This window comes from Rhea pennata, chromosome 17 (genome assembly GCF_028389875.1).
Source record: "Rhea pennata isolate bPtePen1 chromosome 17, bPtePen1.pri, whole genome shotgun sequence".
Lineage (NCBI taxonomy): Eukaryota > Metazoa > Chordata > Aves > Rheiformes > Rheidae > Rhea > Rhea pennata.
In genome coordinates, this window is record NC_084679.1 from 15462743 (window position 1) to 15488327 (window position 25585).

The 25585-nt window shown below is 51.4% G+C and overlaps 1 protein-coding gene across 1 annotated transcript in view; it reads right to left on the reverse strand.

The window, feature by feature from the left end:
* Positions 1–15532: 15532 nt before the first annotated feature.
* The window catches only part of SCARF2 (scavenger receptor class F member 2), a 39170-nt gene continuing 29117 nt past the window's right edge, over positions 15533–25585 (reverse strand). The window contains 2 exon segments of the mRNA XM_062590411.1: positions 15533–17786; positions 18336–18488. Coding sequence (XP_062446395.1) covers positions 16552–17786; positions 18336–18488 — 1388 coding nt within the window. The 3' untranslated portion in view covers positions 15533–16551.

Here is a 25585-nt window from a genome sequence, read left to right on the forward strand (position 1 = left end):
TTTAGACAGCTGTTAGGTTTTCCCTAGAATAGATGAAGAGGAATAGTCATCTCAGCAGGGCAGTTCATCAGTCTGAGAACAACGTCTAAGAAAATCTGGATAAACTAGCACCTGAGGGTAACTGTTCCTCACCCTTAAATGGAGAACTAAACCCTGGAAAACTCATTTGGACTTGGACAACTATTAGGTGTCTAACGTGAAGATGAATCCCACACTCTGCACTGAATACTCCGCTGTACTTTTTTTTTTTTTTTTTTTTTTGCATTTTGTCTGGAGTAAGAAGGTAGTGACTGAGCACTCCTCCATTCAAAATGTGCTGTTTTCTCTGCCAGCCTCCAAACTAGGACAATACATGCTTTCATGTGTCAACTTTACTTCCCAATGCAGTTATCAGTCTTTCACCTCCGAGCCCTGTTCCTGCTTCAGTTAGGTATACTTTAGTTCTCAAATTTTGATTTCAGCACATGCAAAACATATTTTAATGTGATCCAGCCACCTTCTTTGAAGAAAATACAGACTTCAAGGGAATTTTTATCATTGCTGGCCAGAGCAAAGTGGGCAAAAAGGCTGTTTGTAGGTTGATTGGGGAGTACTGAGAATGGAGAGACTCTGAACATTTGAGAACACCAGGAAACGTTGTCTTCAAGTCCTCGCTCTTTTAATTTTTGTACAACACATGGAATTTATTAAATTCATTTCTACTTCAAATGCATTGTTGGAATGAAAATATTTTCTTTTTGTGAAGCACTTTTGTACAGGTAATGAGATCAATATTTAGGAGGTTTCTGCAAAGGCTAAGTTTCAAATTAATTTCAGTGATACACATAAAAAGATTCCTGAATTGAATTAAAAAAAAAAGAAAGATACACTGAAATGTTTTAAAAAGCTTAAGAAGTATCGTTTTTAATATTACTTCAAAGCTTACAGTAATTTCATGGTATACTTAAGTGTAGTAGGACTGTCCACTTTAGAGAAGAATACTTTACATACCCAGGGAAATGGTGATTCTCTAAAATGTCCCTTAATATAAATTGTCCCTTTTTTAAAGTTGCTGGCCTCATACTTCTGTCCAAGGAAGGTGATCCCCAAATCTCAGGTCCTGGAGAGGAATTAGATAGGCTGACTACAGAGCCTTCTGCCCCTGGGTTGTTTAGATCAAAGCCTTTTATTAATCCTGCCATGTCTGCCTCTGTCCTGCTCATCCCGTGGCTGTTCGTCCTCCTTCACTGCGGTCCTTGTTCTTCTCACTCTGCCTATTTTTAAGACAACCATATTCCACCTCCCTTCCTGATGTCGGAGTCCAGAGAGAGCTGGAAGATGAGCAGTCTTCCTGCTTCCCATTCTCACCTCTGCAAAGAGCCTGAGCCCAGCAAAGGGATGAGGGACAGTTTGCAGGGGTTTGATGCCTGGGGTCTTGAAGCCTCAGGGAGAGCAGTGCCTCCCTGAGAGCTCTGGAGGGACCTACTGTAGAGACAGTCAACTTGTGGTAGAGAACAAGGAGCTGGCTGGAATGTACCAACCAGGAGATAGAGTCTACACATTTTACAGTGGCTGGGGATGCTCATATGGAAAATAGATTGTAAAAGTGGGGAAATGTTTTGTATTTGTGCTGTGAAAAATTCAGGCTGCGTTGTTGTGGCCAGCACTTCACATGAGCTGTCATCCTGATGGAAGGAGGCGTAGGTGGGGCCTCTTGAATCCTGTGCAGTGTCAGAGAAGGTCCTGTGCTGGGAGGAAGCAGCAGGAAGCCTCGTACTGGGAGCAGAGGTGAAAAACACCCTCAGGAGGAACAGCCTGACAGCTAATGGACGTGTCTGACTGCAGAGAGCAGGAGGCAAAGAGCCCTGAGTGTTCAAACCAGCATCAGTTGATATCCCTAGACTGTGATTTGTGGTATTGTGTCAGTATTTTGAACACAGGCTTCTGGAAACTGCATTTGATCCCGGCTGCTGCCACTCAGCACCTGTATCAGTGGTCTGGCCTGTAACCATGGTAGAGGTGGCAGAAAGGCTCAGTCCTGATTGCAGATACACCCAACCACACTGCAGGAGCTTCTCCAGAAGAAGTATCTGCATGAAAAGGCTGTGGTACATTTTTAATGAGCAAATCAACCTCCATTTTCCTAACCCCATTCTCAGAAACAGCTGAACCATTTTGCTGCGATTTAGCTGCCAGAGAAGATACGTGGCACAGAGCCCAGGTGGTTTCAGTCTGGTGAGGTTCTAGGGAATAGAAAACAGGTCTTTTAATTAAGAGGTATTAGCCATGACGTTGCCAGTTCTGGCTGGGGGAATACTGAAGACTAGCATAAAAGCACTGTTAAAAGTATATAAGCCCCAAACCTTTGCTATCCTTTGGCAAGGAGATTCGGTGATAGCTTTTGTTACATACATGAATTTGAGCAGGTGAAGCAGGCCATATTAGGAAGCCGGGGCCCTGCTGTGCTCTGTTATCATAAGAGCTAATGTGCTGAATCCTCACAGCCTCCTGGTTCCCCCATGGCCATTACGTAGCTCCTTCCCCTGCGTGCTGTGGCCGTGCCTTTTGCAGCAGCCTGGCATTGCTTTCAGCTGCCTGACCACTTCTGTAGTATTTCTTCTGGCTTCCAGCTCTGTAGCGCTTTGGCAGAACAGCTACCTGGGCTCTGTGCCATATGCCTGTCCCACAGGCTTGTTGACTACAAATAATTCCTATTGGGAATTAGTTTCAGATTCCTCCCAAGCTGAGGTGTGCCTTAGGTGCTGACTCTGGAGGGCCTGGAGCTCTTTCTGCTGCTGGCAGCCAGAACGTGGTGTAAGGCTATTTCTTAAACTTTTGAATTGACTTCCTCATGGAACAAGACACAACTGGAATTCAGCAACTTAGGACATCTTGATCTTTGCCTATGCCTATGCGTGAACAGGATCCCAACCAGACAATACTTTGCTGTCCCAGTGTCCTGCTTTACTGTACATAGCTACAGCTGTGTCAGGCTATTCCCTCAGGAATGCAATCTGGAAGCATTTCAACAGACTTGGGTGTTCAGGGATCTGGGTCAAGAGTTCACACGTCACTAGCACCAGACCAGGACAGCTGGCTGCCCCCTTACACAGCACTGGGGTTGCAGTGGTACCATATGGCTACCTGCACTGTTAAGGACAATCCTGTGTGTATTTGTCTGGTCCCCTTCTGAATCACTGCAGAATTGTCACAGCACAGAGCAGACCTTGGCTTGATCTCTCCAGCCTGATTATAGGCTTCCACAGGTCTCTGGGTTTTCTGCTCTCTTCTCAAAGCCATTTGTAACAAGAGCTTAAGCTTGTATGTGTCTGGGTTGGGCAATGCTGAGTCAGGCTCCTAGAGGGTGCTTTGTTGCGTGCAGAACTTTGAACGGCAAATAAATTACCGAATTGGAGAGACGAGACCTGGCGTGGGAACCTGCTGGGGGGCAGCATGTCTATGAGAAATAGCTGCCTTTTACAGTAGCTATAAGTTGCCCATGCATACCTGAAAATGGAAAGGCAGCCATGGACTGGAAGGTCTCAGCCCAGGGAGGGGGAGGCAAGTTTCCAAGGACACAGCTCCATCAGTCCTGGCGAAGAAGCAGCAAACAGCCTGCGCTACCCTGTTCAGACCACAGAATCACAGAGCAGTTGAGGTTGGCAGGGAGCTCTGGAGACTATCTGGTCCAAACCCTCTGCTCAAGCAGGGTCAACTGGAGCAGGCTGCCTAGGACTATGTCCAGTTGGGTTTTCAATATCTCCAAGGATGAAGGCTTTACAACCACTTTGGGCAATCTGTTCCAGTGTTCAACCACCCTCACAGTGAAGAAAAGTTTTCAAGTGTTATTTCCTGGGTTTCAGTTTGTGCCCAATGCCTCTTGTCCAGTAAAGGGTACTGGATCTGGTACCATTTACACCTTTATACGCCTACCCAAGGAGTGTAGTCTAAATGAGATGTATTGGGGGACCTACAGCAGTGAACATGCAACATTTCTGCATGTGGAGGCCCCAGACTGCTAGTGAGACCAAGGGAAGCCTCTGTGACTACAGGAGGTGGCAGTCTCTGCCTGCTGGCTCTTGGAGAGAGTCTAATTGCCCCACAAGCCTTGTAGGGGGGAAGGCTAGTGCCATGGTCACCTGACAGAGCGGTCAGTGTCTGGAGCCAGGCAGAGGGAGAGGGCTGCAAGCTGGCTGAAATCACTGTGTGCGGGAGAGACCTGTGCCCTGAGGCCTCTGCTGCAACGCGGACATTCTTCTCGCTTCCTTTGTGCTGCAGGAAATATGTGCTTCCTCTGTTCTCAACGCTGCTCCTTGCTGAATCGCTACCAGATGTGGGTCCCATGTGCTTCTCATTAGTCTGGCAGGCGCGAGATTCTGCCTTCTCCAGGCTCGGAGGGCTGAGTCTTGGGCAGCCACAGCTTCTTGTGGGAACTAGCACACTTATTTAACCTGGGCTGCATGCAACAGGGCCTGCCAGGTAGCTGGCCCCAGGTAATGCTGTCTTTGTACTGGGCCATGATGCCTGTCGCAATGCAGGGGGCTCGCAGGGAAACTGGGTGGAGACGAGCTGCTCACTAGTCAGTGCAACCAGGCTGCAGCAGAACTGCAGCAGGGTCACCAAGGGCCAGCATCTTCAGGGGGCTGGGCTCCTCTTGTGAGCTGCCCAAATTGGGGGAGAAGATGGCATTGCACTTGGGGAGTGAGCTCACCAGTACCCTGCGTGGAGAAAATGAACCAATAAGCTGAAGACTAGCTGGGTCGCCCATCAGAAATAATTTGCCCTGGCTACATGCCTCTGCCCTCAGGCTTTGCTGAGGAGCACTGAGGTAGCTGGTGGGTGACACACCTGGGGACTGAGCTGCAGGGACAGCCCTGAGCACTCATGACCTTGGGGATGTCATGTGTGCCATGTGCTCCAGGGCATTCCACACAGGGGACATGTGGTGATGTGCTGGGGTGTGCATGAGGCAGAGAGGGCTCTGAGATGTAGGCTCAAGTTTGGGGTGGAGGAGTCCCTGATGAGGAAGTGGTGTCAGCCAGTGATGCCACAAGCAGCACATGGACCATCCTGTGTGGGCAAGATTTGAGGAACTCAGGTGATGCAAGGGAGCCTGAAGAAAGGCTGTGGTTGTGTGTGTAACCCTTCCTGCGTGCTCTGGAGTCTGCTAGCACCAGAGAGGAGCTCGTGGCTGCTGGATCCAGTAGTGTTACAACAGAAACAGTCCCACAGTTGGTCCAAGAATATGAGAATATAAAGTCCAAGAATAGCCTTAACCTGTCTGGATTGAGCTATAGAGGGACACAACAAGAAAGCTCTTACTCTCCTTCCCCTTCCCTACCACCCCTGCTTCAGAGTTCACCTGGATTAGAAGACTGGGAGAGAGCAAAATGGGACCTGCCCCTGGATCCATCCTGTCATCCTGCTCTGGCTGCAGCTGGCTGATGTGCACAAAGCTGTGCAGGAATATGACCACAGTGGGCAGGCAGGATGAGGCCTTGCACGGTGTGACTGGAGAGCTATGTTCAAGCCTGCAGTGTGCTCACAACCAGGAAGCACTGCACTGGGAAGGCAATATGCTCCTTGCGCAGACAAAAGGGGATTGCTGAGGCAGCAGGCCAGGAGCTGATCCTAGCTTGCTGCCTCTTGTCAAACCCCCAAACAAACTTCAAGCCCTTCCTCTCACAGCTGGCAGGTTGTGCTACATGAACCTGAAGCAAAGGTAGGCGATGAGAAGTGCTGAGAGCAAGCACAGCAGTGCACAGATAGCAAGTTGGAGCATGGGCCCTGTAATAGAATTTGCAGAGTTATCCAATGGCTCCAGTGGGAAGCAGAACAGGCCAAGTGGTCCCCATGCAGACTGCTGTACTGCCAAGAGCATGTTCCTGGTGGCAGGGATCTGCAGGCCAGTCACCTTCAGGAAAGACCTCCCAAGCTGGAGAGGTCACCAGGCCTGACTTCCAAAGATGGCCAGCGATGAACAATTCACTGCACTCTCTTAGGGAAGGGTGGCCTAGATGTTTCCTTCTCTCTGTGCCCCGAAGGGTATGTTTAGCTATCCCAAAATATCCCAGGCTTCCAGAGGAGATCAGCATTTTTATAACTTTGTTGATCTCCTAGCGGACTCAAGCGGACAAGGCAAAGGGAGTGGGGTGCGCAAATGCAGGCAGAGAAATTGCTTGTTCTTGTAACTGGAGCACATTTCAATTAGAAATAATCCTACAGAGAAATCTGAGCACAAACAATCCCGCAAGAGATTCCTGCCAGAGCCTGGCGTCCCTGATGGAGAGTGGTCACATCACCATGGCTCTCTGAATCACTGGCTCAAGATCCTGGAGCTCTCTGCACAGCAGCTCAGTGCTCAGGGTGTGCGGTTTTACCAGGCAGTCTGAAATCACCAGAAGAGGCTGATGCATTGCAGGTTTTGTACAAAATGTGGCTTTAGAGCTGTCAGCAAGAAGCCTGATTTCCTCTCTGCTGGCCAACAGCACTTTAAAGGACAAGGGGCTGATGTGCAGTGCCACGGACCTCTATCCCACCGAAGGACCTGGATGGGGCCCGTAGCTGGGCTGCTGCACTCCTCCAGGCTGGCACAGGGGCCATCAGCTCTGCTACGTGTTGGTGTGTAGCAGACCGCTTATGGGGGTTTTCACTGGCAAGTACTGCCAGGGGGATGTTTTCCCAAACATCAAATATATTAAATGGGTAGAGAACAGGGAGGCCCAGTGTAACACTGTGCAGAGCTGTCCCTGGAGCCCCTCACCTCTGGCGTGGAGCCGGTGTCCTTGGAGTATGTTACCCGCTAGGGGGAAGCCTGCGACGAGCTTTGCCTCCTGCTGTGCCTCGGGGAGCAGAGCCGCGGTGCGGGCTGGCGCTTGGACCAGGAACCGAGAGAGTGCTCCAATGCAGAATCCATGAGTCTGGTCCTGGCAGCATGGCTGAACAGCTACACTTTTGGTCTGCCGTGCCAGAGATGCAGATCTGGCACTTGGCTTCACCTGAGGTGCTCGTCTGCCACTGCACGTTCATTTTATCCTTGGTGGTTTGGTTTATCCCGATTGCCCCATGCTGGGGACTGAGCCAAGATGCTTGTCAGAGCAGGGAACCCCCAGTGGGCCAGGGCTGGGAAGTCTGAGCTGCTGTGGAGTGGCAACTTAGGGCGGCCCATCTCCTCGGAGTCTGCCCTCCCAGCCTGGCTTGACAGTCTTGGTGGAGCTCATCTCATGTTCAGGCATACTTGAGCACTTTGGTTTGCAGCAAGAGAGACAGTCATGGGAATAATTGGACACAGAGATTCGGAGTGAAGGCTGTGCCAGATGGGAAGTGGAGAAGTGGAGACTTTCTTCAAAAAGCAATGGCTTGTCTTTTTAAAAAGGGTTTGATATCTGTAATGGCTTCACAGAGTCACTCTCCTCCAGCTTCTCCTTAGACCCTCAGACCCTGCGCCCTGCGGAAACAGCTCTGGCAGCAGCCCTTTGTACCAATCCTCTGCAGCTCCTGTGATCGCTGCCTTCCTGCTTTCCCAGTCACTGTACTGGGGGCTTCTTCCTCCAAGGATGCACTCACTTGCTCATCTGTCCATAGTGGCTTCGCAGGGCCTCCTTCCCTCCTCTTTTTGCCTCTTTCCTCTGGAGAGCACTGTGCTACAAGCCTCAGTTTGGTGGATTTACTTTCACCTTTTGTCTAGCCTCAGCCTTTCCTTGTGCCTGCATGAACTCTTGCCTTCTTGCTCCTGACATAGCCAAGCTAAATCCTTTCTTACTCCTGCCTTCTCTTCCAAATCCTAGCAAGTGTGCCCTGGGAGAGTCTCTGCTTTGCACAAAGCTCCAGTCATGTGATATGAGTATTGAGTATATCTCAGGAAGAAGCCTTTTCTCCTTAGTTTCTCCTTAGTCTGCATTTGCTTTCAAGCATTGCCATGGAGGCAACAATCTGAGATCTTGTGCAAGAAAAGGTTCCTGGGCATGTAGTAAATTTGGAAGCATTAGTTTTGGACCAAGTGAAGATTGCTTCCCAGCAAACTGAATCAGTAGTGAAACCTGATGGACATTTGAAATGACCAAATCAAACACTGGATGAGTTCACACTGTACCACAGAAATGCAAGAAGCCAGGCAAGAGCAATGTGTATCCAAGCAGGAGAGGGAGTCTCACAGCTGTCTCATCAGGCTCATCCAGATTTATTCAGACTTAACAAACATATTAAATCTGTTCCCCTGCTCTGGCCTCAAGAGCTAAGCATCTGAACAGGAATTTCACCCATAAGCTGTAGCAAAGATAAGATTTGGATTCAGGTGGTTCAATTCACTAATCTGTGAATCTGCTGCATCCTTTGTGTCCTGCACCTGTGTCTAAGTGTGACTGGAAGACTGCAAAAAGGCTCCATGGTAGAAATCGACATCCAGCTCTCCCAGGATGAGCTCTGTGAATGATTTGTGCCATGTGAAATTTCCGTGCTTTCTTCCTGATCCGCTGGGAACTCAACTGGAGGCTACAGCTCAGGCCTGACTGGTGCAGGAGGTGAAGAGGAAGCTGATGAAGTATGCAGAGCAAGGACTCCCTCACTGCAGCGATCGTCTGGGCTGCCAAACATCAGGCCTGGAAAAGCTGGATTTGACCTGAAGGAAGGAGCAATATATCATCAGAAGCTTGTCAGAAAACATGCTTGTGCTTTAGTTTTCTGAGTTGAGCAACCATCAGAATTTGGATGTGATGCCTTCTGCACACAGGCATCCTGACTTTTCTCCAGATGCTTACTTCCAAGGGAGGAGACAAGGACACATGGCCAGGATGAAATTCATGTTAGCTATGACTGAGCAGTCTAACATAGTGCTCTATGTTCAGGAGCAACTTGTGTCTCCGCTTCCTACAGTGTAGAAAAGTTGTCAGAAGGTATGTTTTGACACGGGGTGAGAGGTTTATACAGCCTCAGACATGCTGGAGACACTGTGTACACCGCAGGTGAGCCTAGAGCCTGCACAGCACTGCCTGCAGAGCCCGGGCTTGTTTTGAACAAGAAATGGGAACCAGTTCCCTTGCATTCTCCTGTAGTGGTTCTGCTTTCCCAGCCAGCTTGCTCAGATGCTCTTGGATCACAGCATGGCATTTCATACCTGTGAGGGAACTGGGGTGTGAGAGAAGTGTATGCAGCAGGATTCAAGGGATGCAGCAGGACACAAAGGATGCAGCAGAACAGAAGGCATGCAGTGGCCTGTAAGGGTTGCAGCAGGCTCTACAGTCATCTGCTTCCAACTCCTTGGCCTGAGACTGCTTGTTTGCTAGCTGTGCCTCTCTCTTTATGCAGCCTGACATCTGGGGATAGCTGGGGAGGTGGTGGTCAGCCTAACTTGTGGATTTGATCGTCTGGGCCCAGCAATTGCCATACTAGCAGGAGACAGCTTTAGGCCACATCCTGCTCTGTCCTCAGCTTCTGCCTTGTGTGGGCAGTGCAGGCTGCCCTGCCCTAAGGATATTTTCAGGGTCTTCAAAAATTAAAGGGGGATAAATCCTCCTGGTGTGTCCCAGCAGCTTCTCACTGATCAGCCCTACGGAGCCCATCTTGGGGGAGGGTTCTCAGGCTCTTGTCTTGGCATTCCCCTGGCACTCCACCATGCTGGAGCTCGGAGCAGCAGCTGGAGCTGGGGGCCACTGCTGGTCCTCACCTGTGGACAAGAAGCCTATTCAGTGCTGCTGCCAGGGCCCTGTCGCCCCTGTATCCTGTGCAGCATGTTTGTGCTCTGTGGAGAGAGTGCAGCCAGCCGTGAGCAGCAGCCGAGGCTGATCATGTGGCTCCTAATGAAATCCAGACCCTGGCAGAGTGATGACATAGCACTGTGATTTGTGCTCCCATACAGACTAAACAAGCACAGGCACTTTATAACGTGCAGTGCTGCAGCCAGGCCAGCACAGACACAAGGATAAATCAGGTAGCGGCGCTGCAGATGCCTCTGCCTGCCTTTGTTCTTTCTAATTGTTTTTCCTTTCCTGCTTCAAGGGCTTGGATGCAAATGTACTCATGCTTTCTCTGAGGCAGAATCAGGGGGTTCCTACATAGCATTGAACAGAACTTGTAGAAACTATATTCAGGCACTTGGATCCATTCAGAGATGGCTTTGGCTCTCCATGGTTTTCACTAAAAATGCATTTTCAGCCCAGAAACACTATAGCTGCTGTGCTTTGGCCATTTTCTATTTGCTGTTCATTGTGGCCAGGGAGTAACTGGTCACCTAGATCACATGGAAACACTTCCAGCGCTCCATTGAATGAGTGAAATTTTTAAAGCTCAAGTGGGTTTGGTAGGAGGGCTGTCTGCCTGTGGCCTTTGGGGGAGGTGGACCCATGAGACCATATTTTGCTGAGCAGCTATGCTCCAGCAGCAGTTACCCCAGTGTTGCTCCTGAGTGCCTCAGGAGGGTACCTTGCTGCTCAGGGGTCAGTACCATCCTCACGAATGCCACGTTCACACACACCCTGTCCTTCGGCTGCCACAGCAGCAGGCTGGAGGCTCGGGGTGCTGCAGATGGCACCCTCTAGACCCTGACAAGTCATGCATGCATCTCAGACTCAAAGAACTTCCCTCAGCTCATCCCCAATGGCACTAATATGTTGCATTAAAGTAAAGAGGTGGATGGATGGATCAAATCTGTGTGACCAATAGGCTGCCCTGGGTGGCCCCAGCCTTTACCCAGCATTGGATGGCTGTCAGCAAGGACAAAACAATTTCAGACTGCTACCAGGTCTCCCCTGAGTGGTGTGGGGCTGTCGGGGAGCTTGGGAGGGCATGGGAACCTGCTGGCTTCATAGTGGTGGGATCACTGTGCTTTCCCAGTACCTGTGGCTTCCAGTCCCTGTGGAGCTCCCAGGGAGCTAAACAACACTCTGTTGGTTAAATGAAATGCCAAAAAGATTCAGTCCATTGACACAGAGTCAGGTGGTGCTTGGGAGCACATCAGCTGAATATTTCTGCTGGCATGGCAGGCAGTGGCCAGGTTTGCACAGAAAAGCAGCCTGGGTGCTGTGAGTTTGGAGCAGGCTCAGCCCCATCCCACAATGGCCAGCCCCAGCGGATGGCAGGGAAGCCTGGCATGTGCTCTGGCCACCCTGGCCTGCTTACACTCACCCTCAGATCCCCTATTTTAGTCCGGAGAGCAAAGTGAGGTGGAAAAATGGCCCCCTTCAGCTGTCAGCTGGAGTGGGGAGTGAACAGAACAAGGGCTTGGGAGTTAAGGAAAGGAGCATAGCAGACAATATCCTCCCGCTGAGGAGAGCGGTAGATATTTCTTCTCAAGTTGGACCTCCCCTCCTCGTTTCAAATTTCAAGATTTTGAATTGCACATTTTCTCATTTCTTCTTTTCTCTACCAAGTGCTGCAGAAAGATTCTTCACTGGTGTTTGGGTTTGCATTTACTTTTCCTACCCTGGAGCGCTGAAAAGCCTCCTCTGACTTCAGAAAGCTGAGGAGCAGGAAAAGGGAAAATGGGAAACTTGAACCCTCCCTGTACCTCCTGTTTGAACGCAGCTCGCGGGGAAGGACTTCAAGGACAAAATAAACCCCTCAGCAGTTCTCCACATAGGGAGAATGCAGGACTGGGTGAAAAAGGCTCTGCCAGCTTGTAGGAGAACACTGTACATGCTGGTTAAAGGTGTTCATGCAGCTCCACGGCTCAAGGCAGCAGGTCCTGGAACCACAGCCCAAGATGCCAGGACCCCCAAGTTCCTTCTCCTACCCCCAAGCACTGCACACACTTTCCTTCTTTCCTCTGGGGAAGACGGGGCTTCTGCTGATGCGAGGTGACTTGAGGGACCACATTGCTTGTGCTCACAGTGGCATGGGCTCCTTCATGCTTGGAGCTGGCAGCTCAGCTGCTGCCTGCTGAAAACCCTCATGGGGAGCTGAGCTGGCAGGTGCTGGTGGCAGCACCCTGGTATTTCTGCAGAGCAAAGCATGGAAACGCATGCATGAGGCAAAGGTCTGCAAGAAAGGCTTCTCTCTGGCTGTTTATTTAGACTCAAGTGCATCAGGCATCCTCCAGGGACCTTGCTGAGGTCACCAATTGCTATGGTGATGAATGTGAAATGAAAAGTGGTGACGTTGCTGTGACAAATCCTCTTTGCGATGACTCCCCGCAGGGTGACCTGCTGACTCTGGCTGTGGGGAGTCACTTACAAACCAAATACTGCCTGTGCAAGGAGCACACTTACGTGGCCAGGGGTCATTTCTGAGCCCTTAGGCCCTGGGTATCCCAGGAGCTGAGTGTCTTTGAGGAAGGCAGCCAGGCAGCTACCCTGCAGCTCCTGCTTGGTTTCAGCCTCCTGAAGCTCAGGCAGGCTCTCCCCAGGCTGTGCGCTTCCCTCTGACCACTGCCTCTTCTTCTGGCATTGCAGAATGGCTGCACGGACTCTCCAAGGGCACAGAAGTGATCTTCAGTGTGCCCCATCCCCTTCTGTGGCTGATCCGGATTTGGAAATAGCTGATGGATGGACATGCACACTTCTCTGGCTCACTCCCCCCTTGGAACTGGTGTGTCCAGACTTGCTCGCTTGAGCCATTACCTCCATTTTGGGGGGTAAAGGAGGAAAGGAAAAGAGGGCCATATCCCCATGTGTGGCGTATAGCCACGTGAAGTTTAAGGACCTGTGCATTGCTACATGAAATGTAGGCTGCTTATATATATATATCTGTATATGTTCACTCTGTTTTTTTTTTATTTACTGGAGTTCCCTGAACCCCAAATAATATTAACTTCTCCCCCACAATACTAAATACCACTAGTACTGCTCTTCCCCCTTCCAGAGAGTGTTTAGAGAGAATTTTCTTATATAATCTTGGGAGCTCATTGTCTCATGCATATTTCATTCTTATTTGAATTTCCCTTTAGAGTTTATTTTTGGTAGGGCCTGAAATAGGAAACGAATTTTTGGCAACGGGTTCATTTTTATCACAACTATCTGGCCAAGCCAAAACAAATGTGCTGCTTTCCAACCCACCGACTTCTTTTTCAGTACTGAAAATTAGGAAGAAATGAGAAGAATATTAATTTTGTAGTTTTGATGGAGGGGAGAAGAACTCCTGGACTGGGGGTAGTAGTATGCTTAGACCACCCAGTCTGAAATGTGGCTTGCAGCTGCTTGGTCTCAGGTTGAGCTAGCCCTGCCTTTGTTTAACTAGCACCAGGACTTGTGTGGCCTGCTGAGCACCAGGCCCATCAACTCCATTCAGGACACAAGTGGCAGCTGGTCCTCAGACTGGTGAGTCAGCTACAGCATGGAAGTGGACAGCTGGTGGCAGCTGGGCAGGTTCTTCTCCATCACTGAAATTCTCTGCAGCCTGATCCACTAAATCTTCAGTCACAGAGAAGCCATGCAGCATACTTATACAAGCCTTTGTGTTGCTGCTGAAACCAGTTGCTGACTCGTCTATCAGGAAAAATGTCTCAAGGGAGCAGAAAACCTGTCCACATTAGGAGTTCCTCCTGTGACCTCACACAGCTGGCTGAAGAGATCAGTGTGATGAAGAAAAGCAAGTTTATTTATGCTGTGTATGACCTTCCTAGTGGGGTTCACAACTGTAGGGGAAATTGTTTAGGGGTCCACAAATCGAGACTGAAAACCATAAAACTAAGTCCACACACTATTACATGGCATTGCGTGTTAGAGATAAAACCAAAGTGCAGCTATGGGAGGAAAGCCTGCAGGCCCCTGGCAGCAGACTTGGAAAAGAGATTCACAGTCACATTATGAGGAGAGATCAGTCCTTCCTGATGCTGTTGTGTGACAATTCCTCTTTCATTACACTGGCAATGGCCTTCACGTCCTGTGCCATCACAGGAGATTTCCCTAAAATGCACCTGACCTATCTGCACTGGGCAGACCAGGCTGTAAAGGACATGGAGATGACATGGGATGTCAGGTTTCAACCTTTTTATTAGTTTGCAGTTTCTTTCATCATGAATACGGCAAAACACATAGTGGGCTATATTAGGAAGAGCATGGGCAGCAGACTGAAGGCAGCTGCTGTCCCCTCCACTGACTGCTGTACCTCAGTCATGTCTGGATGTAGGCCTTCCAGTTCAAGAGGGTATGAAAAAACTGGAGAGGTCCAGAGGAGGGTTACCAGCCTGGTCATGGGTGTAGAGGACATGTCTCAGAAAGAGAGATGGAGGGAGCTGGCTTGGTTTAGTCTGGCCAAGAGGAGGTGAAGGGGGGTCTAATAGCAGCCAACAGCTGCTACTGGGTAGATACAGAGATGATAGCATCAAATCCTTCTCAGTGGTGCCAGATGATATGATGAGAGCCACAAGTTGCAGCTTGGGAGGTTTAGGTTGGTTATCAGGAGAAACATCTTTTCCAGGAGGGTAATGCTTCCAGAGGACTGGCACCATGGAGCTGGGGAAATCTCCACCCTTGGAGGTTTACAAGACTTGGCTGGACAAAGCCACAGCTCCCATGATATGATTCTGGTGACATTCCTGCCTTAAGGCTGTCGTGGGCAGAGCTCAGGAGTAAACCCATGCCTGGATGCTGGATGAGGCCTACGCACAGTGGGCACAGCCATGTCAAAGCCTTGGCATTTACTTCCATGTGCCGGAGCTGAGAAGCTTCAAGGAGAAAACTCTGCTTCTCAGCTCACCTCGTTCAGCTGCTTGCACAGATCTGAGGTGAGCTCAGGAGGCTAGAGATGCACATGCCTCTTTTGCTGAACCTGTGGGGACCATGTTTCCCTGCCCCCAGAAGTGTGAAAAGCACTGCTTTTATTTCTCATGGCATCAGGGTGTCTACTCAGTTCATGGCTCTGGCCACAGGGTCTTCAAGGGAAAGCCAGTAGAGCACCAGTATGGTGGGAGCTGGCACCCCCATATGCTGCAGGAGGCTCCCAGAGAGGTTGCAGGAGGCTCCCGAAGAGGTTGAAGGAACCTCACAGGCTTGGAGCAGTGGGCAGATGAGAAATAGCATGCCTCTGAAGTGCCACCCCAGGCCATCAGGACCCAGAGCCTCCCTTGCTGAAGCAAGGAAGAGGAGCCACAAGGGCTCCTGCTACGCCAGGGAGAAGATGCTAGTATGCCGGGGGAAGTAGTGCTCCTAATCCTGCCCCCACAACTGGTCTCTGCTGCCAGGTGTAAATTCATATCTCCAGCAAAGGACAACACTAACAGCAGCCACAGCAGGGCTGTGCTTGACCTGCCTCCTCCACCCCAGGCCTATGTACTTGACCGCATACATCACTGCTGCTGCGCTGAAGTGCCAGACAGCACAGCTGCCTTTGCAATCTCTGTCCTAGCGGCTTTAGGGCTGACGCATTACAGCATTATCATCATCATTTCTGGGGAGAAGCGGTTACAAAATGCCCCAGTAGTGATGCTAGGGATGGGCTCATCCATGCTCACCTACACCAGAAGCATAAAGAAAGGCTCTGTGCCAAAATGATGCCCTACCATCGCCCTCCATGTGCCTCCGGGAAAACTTGGGCCCACAGCGGGGTTCATGCTGCTGAATACCAAAGCAAGGACAGGCAATGCCCATCATGTGGCCTGTGACATGGAGAGACACCACCTAGATACAAGAGAAATACACTTTTATTAGGAAAGCTTTCTGCAGAGATGCCAGGCTCTGTCGTACCAAACTAATCCGTCCAACTCTGCCGGATGGGACCCCGTAGCCGGGACAGCCTCTCTGAACAGTGTCCAGTCTCAGGCCATAAATAGTGCTTTCCTCCCAGCCACTCCTGGCAGAAACAGCCTCAGGTGCGGAGGGGCCATCAGTCGAAACCAGCTCGACCTCACGCTGACTGGAGCAGCGTGGCTGTGGAGGGACGGTGGCGCCTGGGGCGGCTACATCTCCAGGAGGGGAAAAGCTGAAAGGGCAAGAGACATGCATGGAGCCAGGGCATGGTGCAATACCGGGAAAGCGCAACCGCCCTGCGGCACGCTGCTCCGTACGCTGCGCTGGCATGGGGGCAAGGCCCTGCCGCTGGCGAGGATGTGGACGCAGTTGCCCCCTCGCAGGCTGAGCAGTGAGCCTGCCTTCCAGCTGCCATTTCCCATGCAATGAAAACTTGATAGACCAGACTAGGATGCAGGAAGCAAGTGACTCCGTTACTGCAGAATATAACATGGGTACGTCTAGCACAACAAGCACTGCTTATGCGATTGATAATACTGCTACAAAAGGGGTGACCCGTGGGTCAGAGCCGCGCGTGGTCCCAGGTTTTGGCCAGGGCGGTACTGCTGGGCCACACTGGGATGGCTCTGTGAGGTCCTTCTCCTTGCAGGGAAGGTAAGCTGCCAGAACCACGCAGAGGAGAAGCTGGGTGCAGGACACAGCCACGGGGAGGGCATCTCTGGTGGGTGGGGAGTACCAGGTCCCAGGGCAGAGGGGAGAGAGAGATAATTAAAAAAAAAAAAAAAAAGGGAATAATAGAGAGAGAAGGGGAAAAAGATGGCTTGGAGGCTTTTCCAGTGCCCCCTGCCCAGTTCAGGCCTCCACTTCCACTGGTCATGCCTGCAAACTTCCTTCCTCCTGCCCAAATGTCTGATGTGTGGCAGGCCTGTGCCAGACCGGGCCCCCCAGGTCCTCATTACTGCACTGTCTGAGAGGGCACTACGGCTGCTTTGGGCTGCTCCAGAGTGGCTTCTCGACTTTTCTTTCTGGGAGGCTTTTTAATGGGTGTTTTCTTTACGGCTTGGTCACTTTGGGGAGCCTGCTCCTGGCTGCTGCCGGAGTTTGGCTTCTCTGCCCGCTTGGGCTCCCCGGCCATGGGCTCTGCCACGGGGGGGATCAGTTTCTGCAGGTTGGGAGAGGTGGGCAGCATAGGCTTGCTGGCCTTCTGGCTGTTGGTGGCCACCGAGCGCTTGGCTTTCTGGGGTGGGGTGGGTTTCTCCCGCTGGGGCTGCAGGGTGCTCACCCCGTTCTGTCGGGCGCTGCCATCTCCCTTGTTGAGGCTCTGAGTCTTTTCCTTCAGCTGGGCAGCCAGCAGTGTGGCTGCCTCCAAGGTCAGATGGGGATGGAGGGTCTCGGAGCGTGGCTTACTCGTGCTGGGGCTGCGGGGAGCCTCCTTGCTGTCCCCAGCACGCCTCTCCGGGTGGAAACCACCCATCTTTTTGAAGGCATTCTGGACTGCCCCGTTGATGTTCTCCATTTGTTCTGTGTTGGCCTTGCTCCTCTGCTTGGGCTTGGATGGTGACTGAGGCTCTGTGGGGAGGGAGGTTTTGCCCTCAGGGAAGCTTGACTCCTTTGGATGCTTCTGTGCTTTCTCCTTGCTCCTTGCACTGCACTTCTCATCTGTTTTGCCATGTACACTAGCCGAAGTCTCGCTCGGACTCCTCTTCCTCTTGGCCAAGCCCTGGCCATGCTCAGGGCTGCTGAGCTGGGCAGTGGCTCTCTCCGGGGACCGGCTGGGTGCAGGCAGCGAGTTGGACTGGTTGGAGTTGTACCTGCCATGGATCCAGGACACTTTGGGCTTTGTGGATGGGTCAGGGGGACGGGGCTTGGTTCTCTCAGGGGAGGGTGGCTTCCCACTCCCCCCAGGGCACCTGGGATCTGCGGTGGTTTCTTCCTCATCCTTGGATTGCTTGGAGAGCCGGGCAATCCTGGCGTAGAGTGCTGCACTGGCAGAGCCTGACCCGCAGGACGAGCGCTCACTGTCGGAGGACTTAAGCAGGGGCGTTTCGCTGCTGTCGGCCTGGAAAGCTTTGATGGAGCCCGTCTCCTTCAGGAAGGTGTATTCTCCAGCCTCTTCTGCACCGACTGGGGGCACCAGCTTCTCCCCTAGGCTGCAGGATGTTCCCCTGTCCTTGCTGTCACCCACAGTCTCTGCAAAAGGAGAGCATGGAGCTGTTACATAGGCAAAAGGCTGGGCACCACAGAGGGCTTGACAGGATGTCCCTGAGGAGAGGGAAGGAGAAGAGAGGAGGGGAAGAGAAGGACTGAACTGCTCTCATAGCAGAGTGGGAGATGTGCAGGCTGTCCCGCTCAGTCTGTCTCTCCTTTCCAAGAGGCTCATTTTAGCCTGTTTTACCTGCTGGTCCACCCATCCCTGCAGCTAATCTTCTGGGAGCTTCTTCAAGGACCCCACTGGAAAAGAAACCTTAAAACAATACCAGTGTCTCTGGAACAAGAAAACTCTGAAACACCATAGGAAGCAACTGCAGAGCCTGGGGCACAGGCATGGGGACAGGCTGGGCTCAAGTCCTGCTTCTTGGAGCCAGAGCACTAAGACACTCTCCTGAGGAGCAGGACTGACATGTGCATGGCCCTCTCAATGAAGTGGTGACACCCCTCCTCTCTCTGTCCCTCCACAGAGCAGAAGATGCTCCAGAAGCCCCACAGCCACCTTCGAAAGTGCTTTGTCCCTCTGCTTACCCTCATGGGGGACACAGTACACCGGCCCCTCATCTGTGGTGTCAAATGAGGAGAAGGAGCCACGGGAAGACCATGATGGGGAAGGCTGCTCCACCACAGAGGGTGGCTCGATGAAGCTGCAGTTCATGGTATTCTCCAGGTCATGATGAGCCACTGTAAGAGCAGAGAACTGGCTGTCAGTAAGCTGCTGCCTGCCCTGTCTGCTCCCCCTGCTCCCCCTTCCCTCCCAGGACTCCCACCTCTGCTTTGCTCTCTCTACTCATGCCTCCTCATCCTGTTGGAAGGGATGTGGGTGCCAGACAACTCTGACCATCTTTTCTGTGGGTTTCAGGAGCCTGCACAGCCCTTGGATGCAAGCTGGACTGAGTCCACAGAAAAGCTGTGCTAAGCCCCTGGAAGGGGACACCACTCCACCTGCCACTGCTGCCCTAGGCACTCTGGCATCATCCCCACTGGAGCAGCACAAGGTGGACAAATGGTGACTTTGTCACCCAATCCAACCCAGGACCTTCTGGAAGCCCCTGCACAGTCCTTCCCCATGTAGCATGGTGTAACACACCAGCAGGATGGGGCTAAGTTCCCAGATGTAGGAGCAAGTCTTGCTGCACAGTCCTGCCCAGTCTCCAAGTCTTTCCAGGAGCATTAGCCAAGTGCTCACACTACCGGGATGGGCTTGCAGCAAAGGCAGACAGGCAATGACAAAGTCCCCCATGCCTGAAGACAAATGCCAGGGGCCACCGCAGCTGGTGTGAGCCTTACAACCACCTCCCTCTCCTCCCAAACTGGAGCTCCATGGCAGGTTTCCAGGTGCCTGAAGTGAGAATGTACACTGTGGAGAAACAAGCTATCAGAAAGCCAGGGTGCAACGGCTGGCCTGTATCTGCAGGTCTCACGTCTGGTATTGAGCAAGAGAGGACATCACCAGGTCCTGTAAGGACACAGCAACAGCCCTGGGATTTACCCAGGCTCAGACAACAGCGAGTTGACAAGCCCAGCACAACAATCCTGCAAAGGAAGTCTCATAGTTTGAACTGTGCCTGGAGGCACGTTTTTTTATTTTTCCCCAGAGAGAGAAATGAGCTGCCGGTTTTAATTGCAGTAATTTTAATTTCAACTTTATGATCTGTATTTTTATTTTTCTTTCTTCTTCCACAAAAGGAGGTAAAGGAAGAAATGTCTGTGGTTAGGTCTTTCAGCATCAGCTTTTACCAGTTCTGCCACTTTTCAGTCCCTTCACCAACTTCTCCAGAAACAAAGCTAAGGAGGAACATATCCCTGCTGGCCAAGGGATTGCTTCCTTTGCACTTGGTGGCAAAACACAGAAAAGAAAAAGCCAAACAAAAACCACCAGAGAAGAAAACGTAGTGTTAAAAATATGTTTTTGGTTTCAACAGTAAAAAAAAAAAAAAAAAAAAAAAAAGCCTGAATAATGACAGTTGTCTGGTCCAAGGGGTAGGGGAGACTAGGATTTTTGTTTGATCATTTTAAAGTATTTTCACTGAAAAAAGTTTAAGTCAGAAAAAATCTGAGAATGTCCAGCAATGAAATCTTGCTCTGCCAGTGCTAAACACAACTCCCAGCTGCAGTGTTTTCTGGAGAGCTCGCACTGCCTCAGAGCTGCTGCCAACCCCCCTTATGCATGCCCCACACTGGGACCCCAACAGCTTTGGAAACACCAGCAGCAAGTGCAATGCGCTGATGCCCTGTGCCATCCACTGGGGCCTGAGGCCAAGCCACGGAGGGCTGCAGCAAGTAGCGGTGGGAGGGTGTGGGCATGAAAGCCCCTTCCTGCAGGGCACGGGATGCAGGGTGTGAGAGGCCACTGGGAGAGTGGCATCACTGCCTGGCTGACCGAGCTAGGAGGAATTTGCTGGTCGGGATCACTGGCCCCCAGGGTACTGCCAATACGTGCTTCCAAGTGGTACAGCTGGGTGAGGGGGACAGAAAGCTTTGGTGTCAGCTGCGAAGCAGACCTGAACTGACTTCTCCTGGAGAGCTCAGCACTACCAGCTGCTAAAACAGAGATGCTTTTCGAGTTCCTCTCCTGATGTACGGACCTCTGCATGCTCATTTTTCTCCCTTGGCTCAGTAACTCCTTAAATGTGGCCCTGAGTGCATGCAAAACTGTGTTGTTCTGCAGCAAAGACACCAGGAAAGCGCCATCCCTTACTATGCAGGGCACTGCACAGTGTGCGAGTGGGAAAGCAGGCAACCAGCAGGTTTTTGCTGGCAGACAGCTTTATATTAAGTCAGTGTTTCCAGTTTTTTGTAATCTCTGCCAGCAGGCCCCAATTCTGTCTTTATTCGGTCTAGCCAAGGCCTACAGCTAGCAACTGGCACAGGAGTTGGCCGAACGATGATCTGTAAGACACCAGCCTCTATCACTTCTTCCAGACAGGGCAGAGCAACTGCTTATCACTATGTGGTAAGTTGTGCTGTAATTTACTGAGCAGGTGGTTGGACTTCTTAACTCTTGCAACATTTTAGTGTTTTACAATAAATTAATTCTTCGAACACTGCAAGTTGTCCAGGTAGGATCCCCAGTGGCATCATAACATTTATTGTTGATTGGAAAATATAACTTCATAAATGTAAAGAACCAGAAGAACTATAGGATGGCAAATGGTTCATCACTGAAACTACAGGAGTGGTGTACACTTGGCCTACATAGCTAAAGCTCTTAGAGAAGACAAGAGTGAGAAACAGCATACTTCTCAAATACCAGATATATAAACGCAGACTGGCTAAACGCAAGGGATGCACAGCAAGAACAAGGATTTAAGCCACCCACATCCTCACTTGCATTTCACTGAGCCATCTACCTCAGGAGGGAGACCTGCTGTCCTCACAGGGACTCTTGTGTGTCTGAAGGGGAGCAAGACGGCAAAGGAGATGACTGAACGTGTGAGAGAATAAAACCGAAACTGGGATGGCCTGAAATGAGGGAGCTTCATCAGCCAATGCCTGCTTAGCTCCAAGAATCCTGCCCTGTAGGGACACTGCAGGACAGATGAGATATTCAGCTGGATACCATGGATGGCTAAGGGAAGGAAGAAGGATCTAAAATAATGGAGATAATAAACTTCAGAGGAGAAACACTGGAACAAAAGTGGCTCCAATATTTAAAAAGCAAATGGCACTCAGAGTAGGGGAAGCAGCAGCTTCAACATGACTTTTCCTGCAATAAAACCCAAAAAGGGAAAATCAAAAGCAGACCATTGGAAGCAGATGAAGCAAGATGTTTCCTGAGAGAAGCCATGACAAAGGTTTTGGGACTCACAGCCGTGAGGCATGACAGGATTCAGAAAAGACTAAAGAATATATGGATGTGGCTTAAGAAGAAAAAGGATCTCCAGAACACCAGCAGCAAGGGGGAAAGCAGCACAGTTCCCACTTGGGCCCAGGAAAGAGCGAGTCTTTCTGCTCTGGGGTACAGCCCAGCAGACCTGGCAGGCGAGAAGGGGCTAGCAGGGGACAGGAGATGGTCAGCACGGGACTGCCAGCTGCAGCACACTTTGCTTGGTTTTTATGCTGTCAGGAGCTGTGATTCAGGGCTTGGGGGTTCTGTCTTTGTGCAACCAGACTCCTACATGACCTTGTTGGAAAGTGGGGCTCGCTGCTGTTAAAAATACCTTTGGAGCAAGAAAGCACAGAAGCTGTTTGGGGCAAGGCTCGGGGCCAGCAGAAGCCAGGGCATTACTCTGCCACTTCTACCTTAGCCCTGCCAGCTCTCCTCACCCCCCAGGAGCGTGGCTGCTGCCACAGGACAGAAATGTCATGTTGCCCCAGCCCATGCAAGGAACATCGAGCACTGGGGCAGGCCAGATGGATTGAAGAGAGAATCATGGCCGAGAGCCGCCAGCAGGCAGACAGGAGCCTGTCCGGAGCGGGCTGAGCTGAGCGCAGCACGGAGGAGAGCGAGGCTGAGCCCTGGGAGGGAGCGCAGGCTGAGCAGTGCCAGCTCCGAGAACAGGAGGCTGCTGTGTGGAGCAGAGCCCCGAGGGACGGCGTTTCCTGTTCAGCTCCAACATCTGGCTCTGGGGGACTCGGCAGATAAATCACAAGCTGACAGGGGCTGGGAGAAATCTGGCCGCTTCCTGTGGGCCTCTTCCCAGCCGCTGGAGTTGCCGAACGCCAGCTGAACTCCCTTTGCTGAACAAAGAGCCCAGGCGCCTGCGCTCTTTTCCCGTTGGTGGAAACGTCCCCACTTGCAGTGCAGATGCCACATGCATGGGGCAAAAAGCAGAGGATGGGACACCTAACTGTCTCTGCTCACAGCAAGTCCAGAGCACTGATCTGACAAAGCGGCACAAGTCCTGCTACACGCTCCCGTCTCTGACAGCACCCAGTACACAAAATCTCTCCGCTTGCACGTCGCAGAAACACATACAGGTTTTGCAGCAGCCAGTTTGAGGTCGGTCCAAGGAGCAGTCGGCCTCAGGGTGCCACACAACATCTCTGCCAAGAACTCAGCTAGGCGATCCGCTGCCAACTTCTGCAGTATCAGCTGAACAGCAGTATCGCCTTCCACGCCTCTGAAATGGCCACATGTGAGTGGCAGGTGATATTAGCTCTAAATATACTTCTTCAGTGTCTCTGGGGACATTGATATTTGGTTTCAAGACCGGGACAAAGCACTGAGAAACATGAGAAGGACAGGGTAAGGGCTGGCCTGGTTGCACCAAAGTCCTGAGAGCAGCATGGGGGACCCCACTGGGTGAGCAAGTGCTTATGCCTGGAGGGACATTGCATGCACACTGAAGAGAGGCAGGTTTCTCCTACACTTTGATACCAGATCCTGCTGCTGCTGCTATTTACAGTAGGACATTTTGGCAGGGAAGATGAGGTTTTGGGATTTCCTGACCTGCTTGGATTTCCTGACCTGCTCGGTTAGTGTTATGGCCAGGAGAGGCTGTTGACCCTGGGCTCCAGTGCTCTCTGAGCAGAGGCCAGCCCATCACTGGGACTAGAAGGGAGGCCCAGGTTGTTGCTTGAGGGCCAACCCTGTGTGGCTTGGATCACTGCCGTGCACAGGTCTTGGCCTGCTTCCCTAGTGCAGGGCAGCACAGCTCCATTTTGCTCCAAGCATGCCTTGAGGGTACAGAAGAACCACTGCTGTTATCACCCCCTTATTTCCCCCAGATCTCCATCTCTGAGGTCCTCAACGGTCCTGTTCCAGAGGGCTGATGTGCACAAAACCCAGTGGATGATCTAAGGATATAGGCCAATTTTTCTGGCAGCCCAGAAATTGAATTTCTCAAAAACTTCCTCCTCCTCAGGCAGGGAGCGTTCTCCCTCAGCAGGGCCACAGCACTGAGACAGAAAAGTCACTGACCAAGACGGGGGGGGGGGGGGGGGGTTAGGGGTTAGGTCCTCTTACTTTCTGGTCATTCCCATCTTGCTCATCCCAAGCAAATGACAGCTCATAACAGTCGTTGCTAAACTTGAGGTGTTTGATCTTTGCAGCTTGGAAAAGAGACACTGAGGTGTGGAGCAGGAGCATGTGAGGAGCACAGCACAGATTAGCTTAGGCATCTGCAGGACTACACGCAGCTGAGACCCACACAGGCATCCTAGTGCTAGTACCACTCACATGCCTGACAAGTGAGCCCTGTGAAACCCATGCATACAAGGAGACCCCAAGCTCTTGCCTCAGGCACTGCAGCCACAAGCTGGCAAGAGGCTTTTCTCTGCTGGCAGCTAGGAACAGCTGGAGGTGGGTGCATGGGCAAGCAAGATGTAACTGCACTAAGATTATCTGATACTAGGCTTTGGAGAGCAAATGTGCTCCTATGGTGATGCTGGTTCCTTCTGGTCTCCCCCTCTATCTCTATCTAGTAGCACAGAGCAGCCGGTCTTGGTCCTACTCTTCATGCATGCACCTTCTTGAACCTGAGAGTCACCACAAACAACTTTTTCTGCAGCAAGTTTTGCTTTCCCTGCTCTGAACTCAGCAAAGCCAGGCTGTGCTGAGTCCAGAGCCACCTCTGGTTATTACAGGTAGAAATTTGTTCATGCTGATCTGAATTACCTGACTAAACAGTTAGAACCCAAAAGTGGGTTTTCGTGCAACAGTTAGCAAGGAGTCAGTTCAAAAGACCCAGGCAAAAACGGATCTGTCCAGTCTTCATTAGCTTGCTGGGTCAACACTACTAGTGGAGAGCTACACTAGCTGCTGGCACAAGTGCAAATGGTACAAACTGGCCAGAGACTTGCTGCAAATCTGAAGGTAGTGCTGAAGTTGTGAAGCAGCTTTCTGTCTACTGCAGCAAGAGAGTAAGCTCTGCTTTTCATGACAGGAAGTGGATTATATGCATTGGAGATAATAAGAGCAATGTCTGGTGAACTGACTAAGAGGTATTCCTAACCTGGTCTCTTTGCTGCCCAGTCAGTCACCTACAGCCACAGGACTAGATTCAGTGGGGCTTAGAAAAAATTCTACTGCTGCTGAGGCAGTTCTTTCACAGGTGCATTTGTGATTGCATATGGTAATTAGCAGAGCAGTCACATTAAATCCCAGGACAGGAAAGCCTGTTTGGCTCAGTGCTAGTGATTGCAAGGTAATGACAGTGCTCTCCAAGCATGTGAGTAGAACAAGGGGCATCCACCTTCCAGACTTCGTTGACTTCAGACAGCACTGATTTCACTCCAGACTCCCCATAGCATCCTGGGCTCCTCCAGTGCTGACCTAGTGCTCACGAGGGGGCCCAGGACAAAGCGTTCTAGAAGCCCTGCAGACCTTCCAGTCCTGTGTTTCCCTCTACTGCCATTTCAGGGTCAAGGACCCACAAAGAACATGAGGACTTTGCCGTGGAGTAACACCTGCTTTGGCTTCCTAATGGCTAATCTTGCACTGGACTTTCAGGTGGAGTCATGCAGTGACACCTTGGTCACCTGATGTCAAAGGGACACAGAAGCTGCTGACACCATCCCAGTATGTCTCCCTTGCCCCGAGGACCCCCAGACACTCTCAGGAGGAAGTGGGTGGATATATCACCCAGTCTGCCTGCTGGAGGGACAAGGAGCTCCCAAAGCTGGCTCTGGTTCTGTGTCTCCGTCCCCGCATTGCTGGGGACAGGGCAATGCCACACAGGGTGGGGGCCAGCCTCCAGCCTGCCTCTTGTGCTGGATAACACAAAGAACACAGGGTGCTGCACAGGCCAAGGCAAACAAAAGCAGCCTGCGACCAAAGTAGTGCATTCCAGTGAAATAACAGCCCCCAGCCCCGGCAACACAAAGAAGCTGCAGGG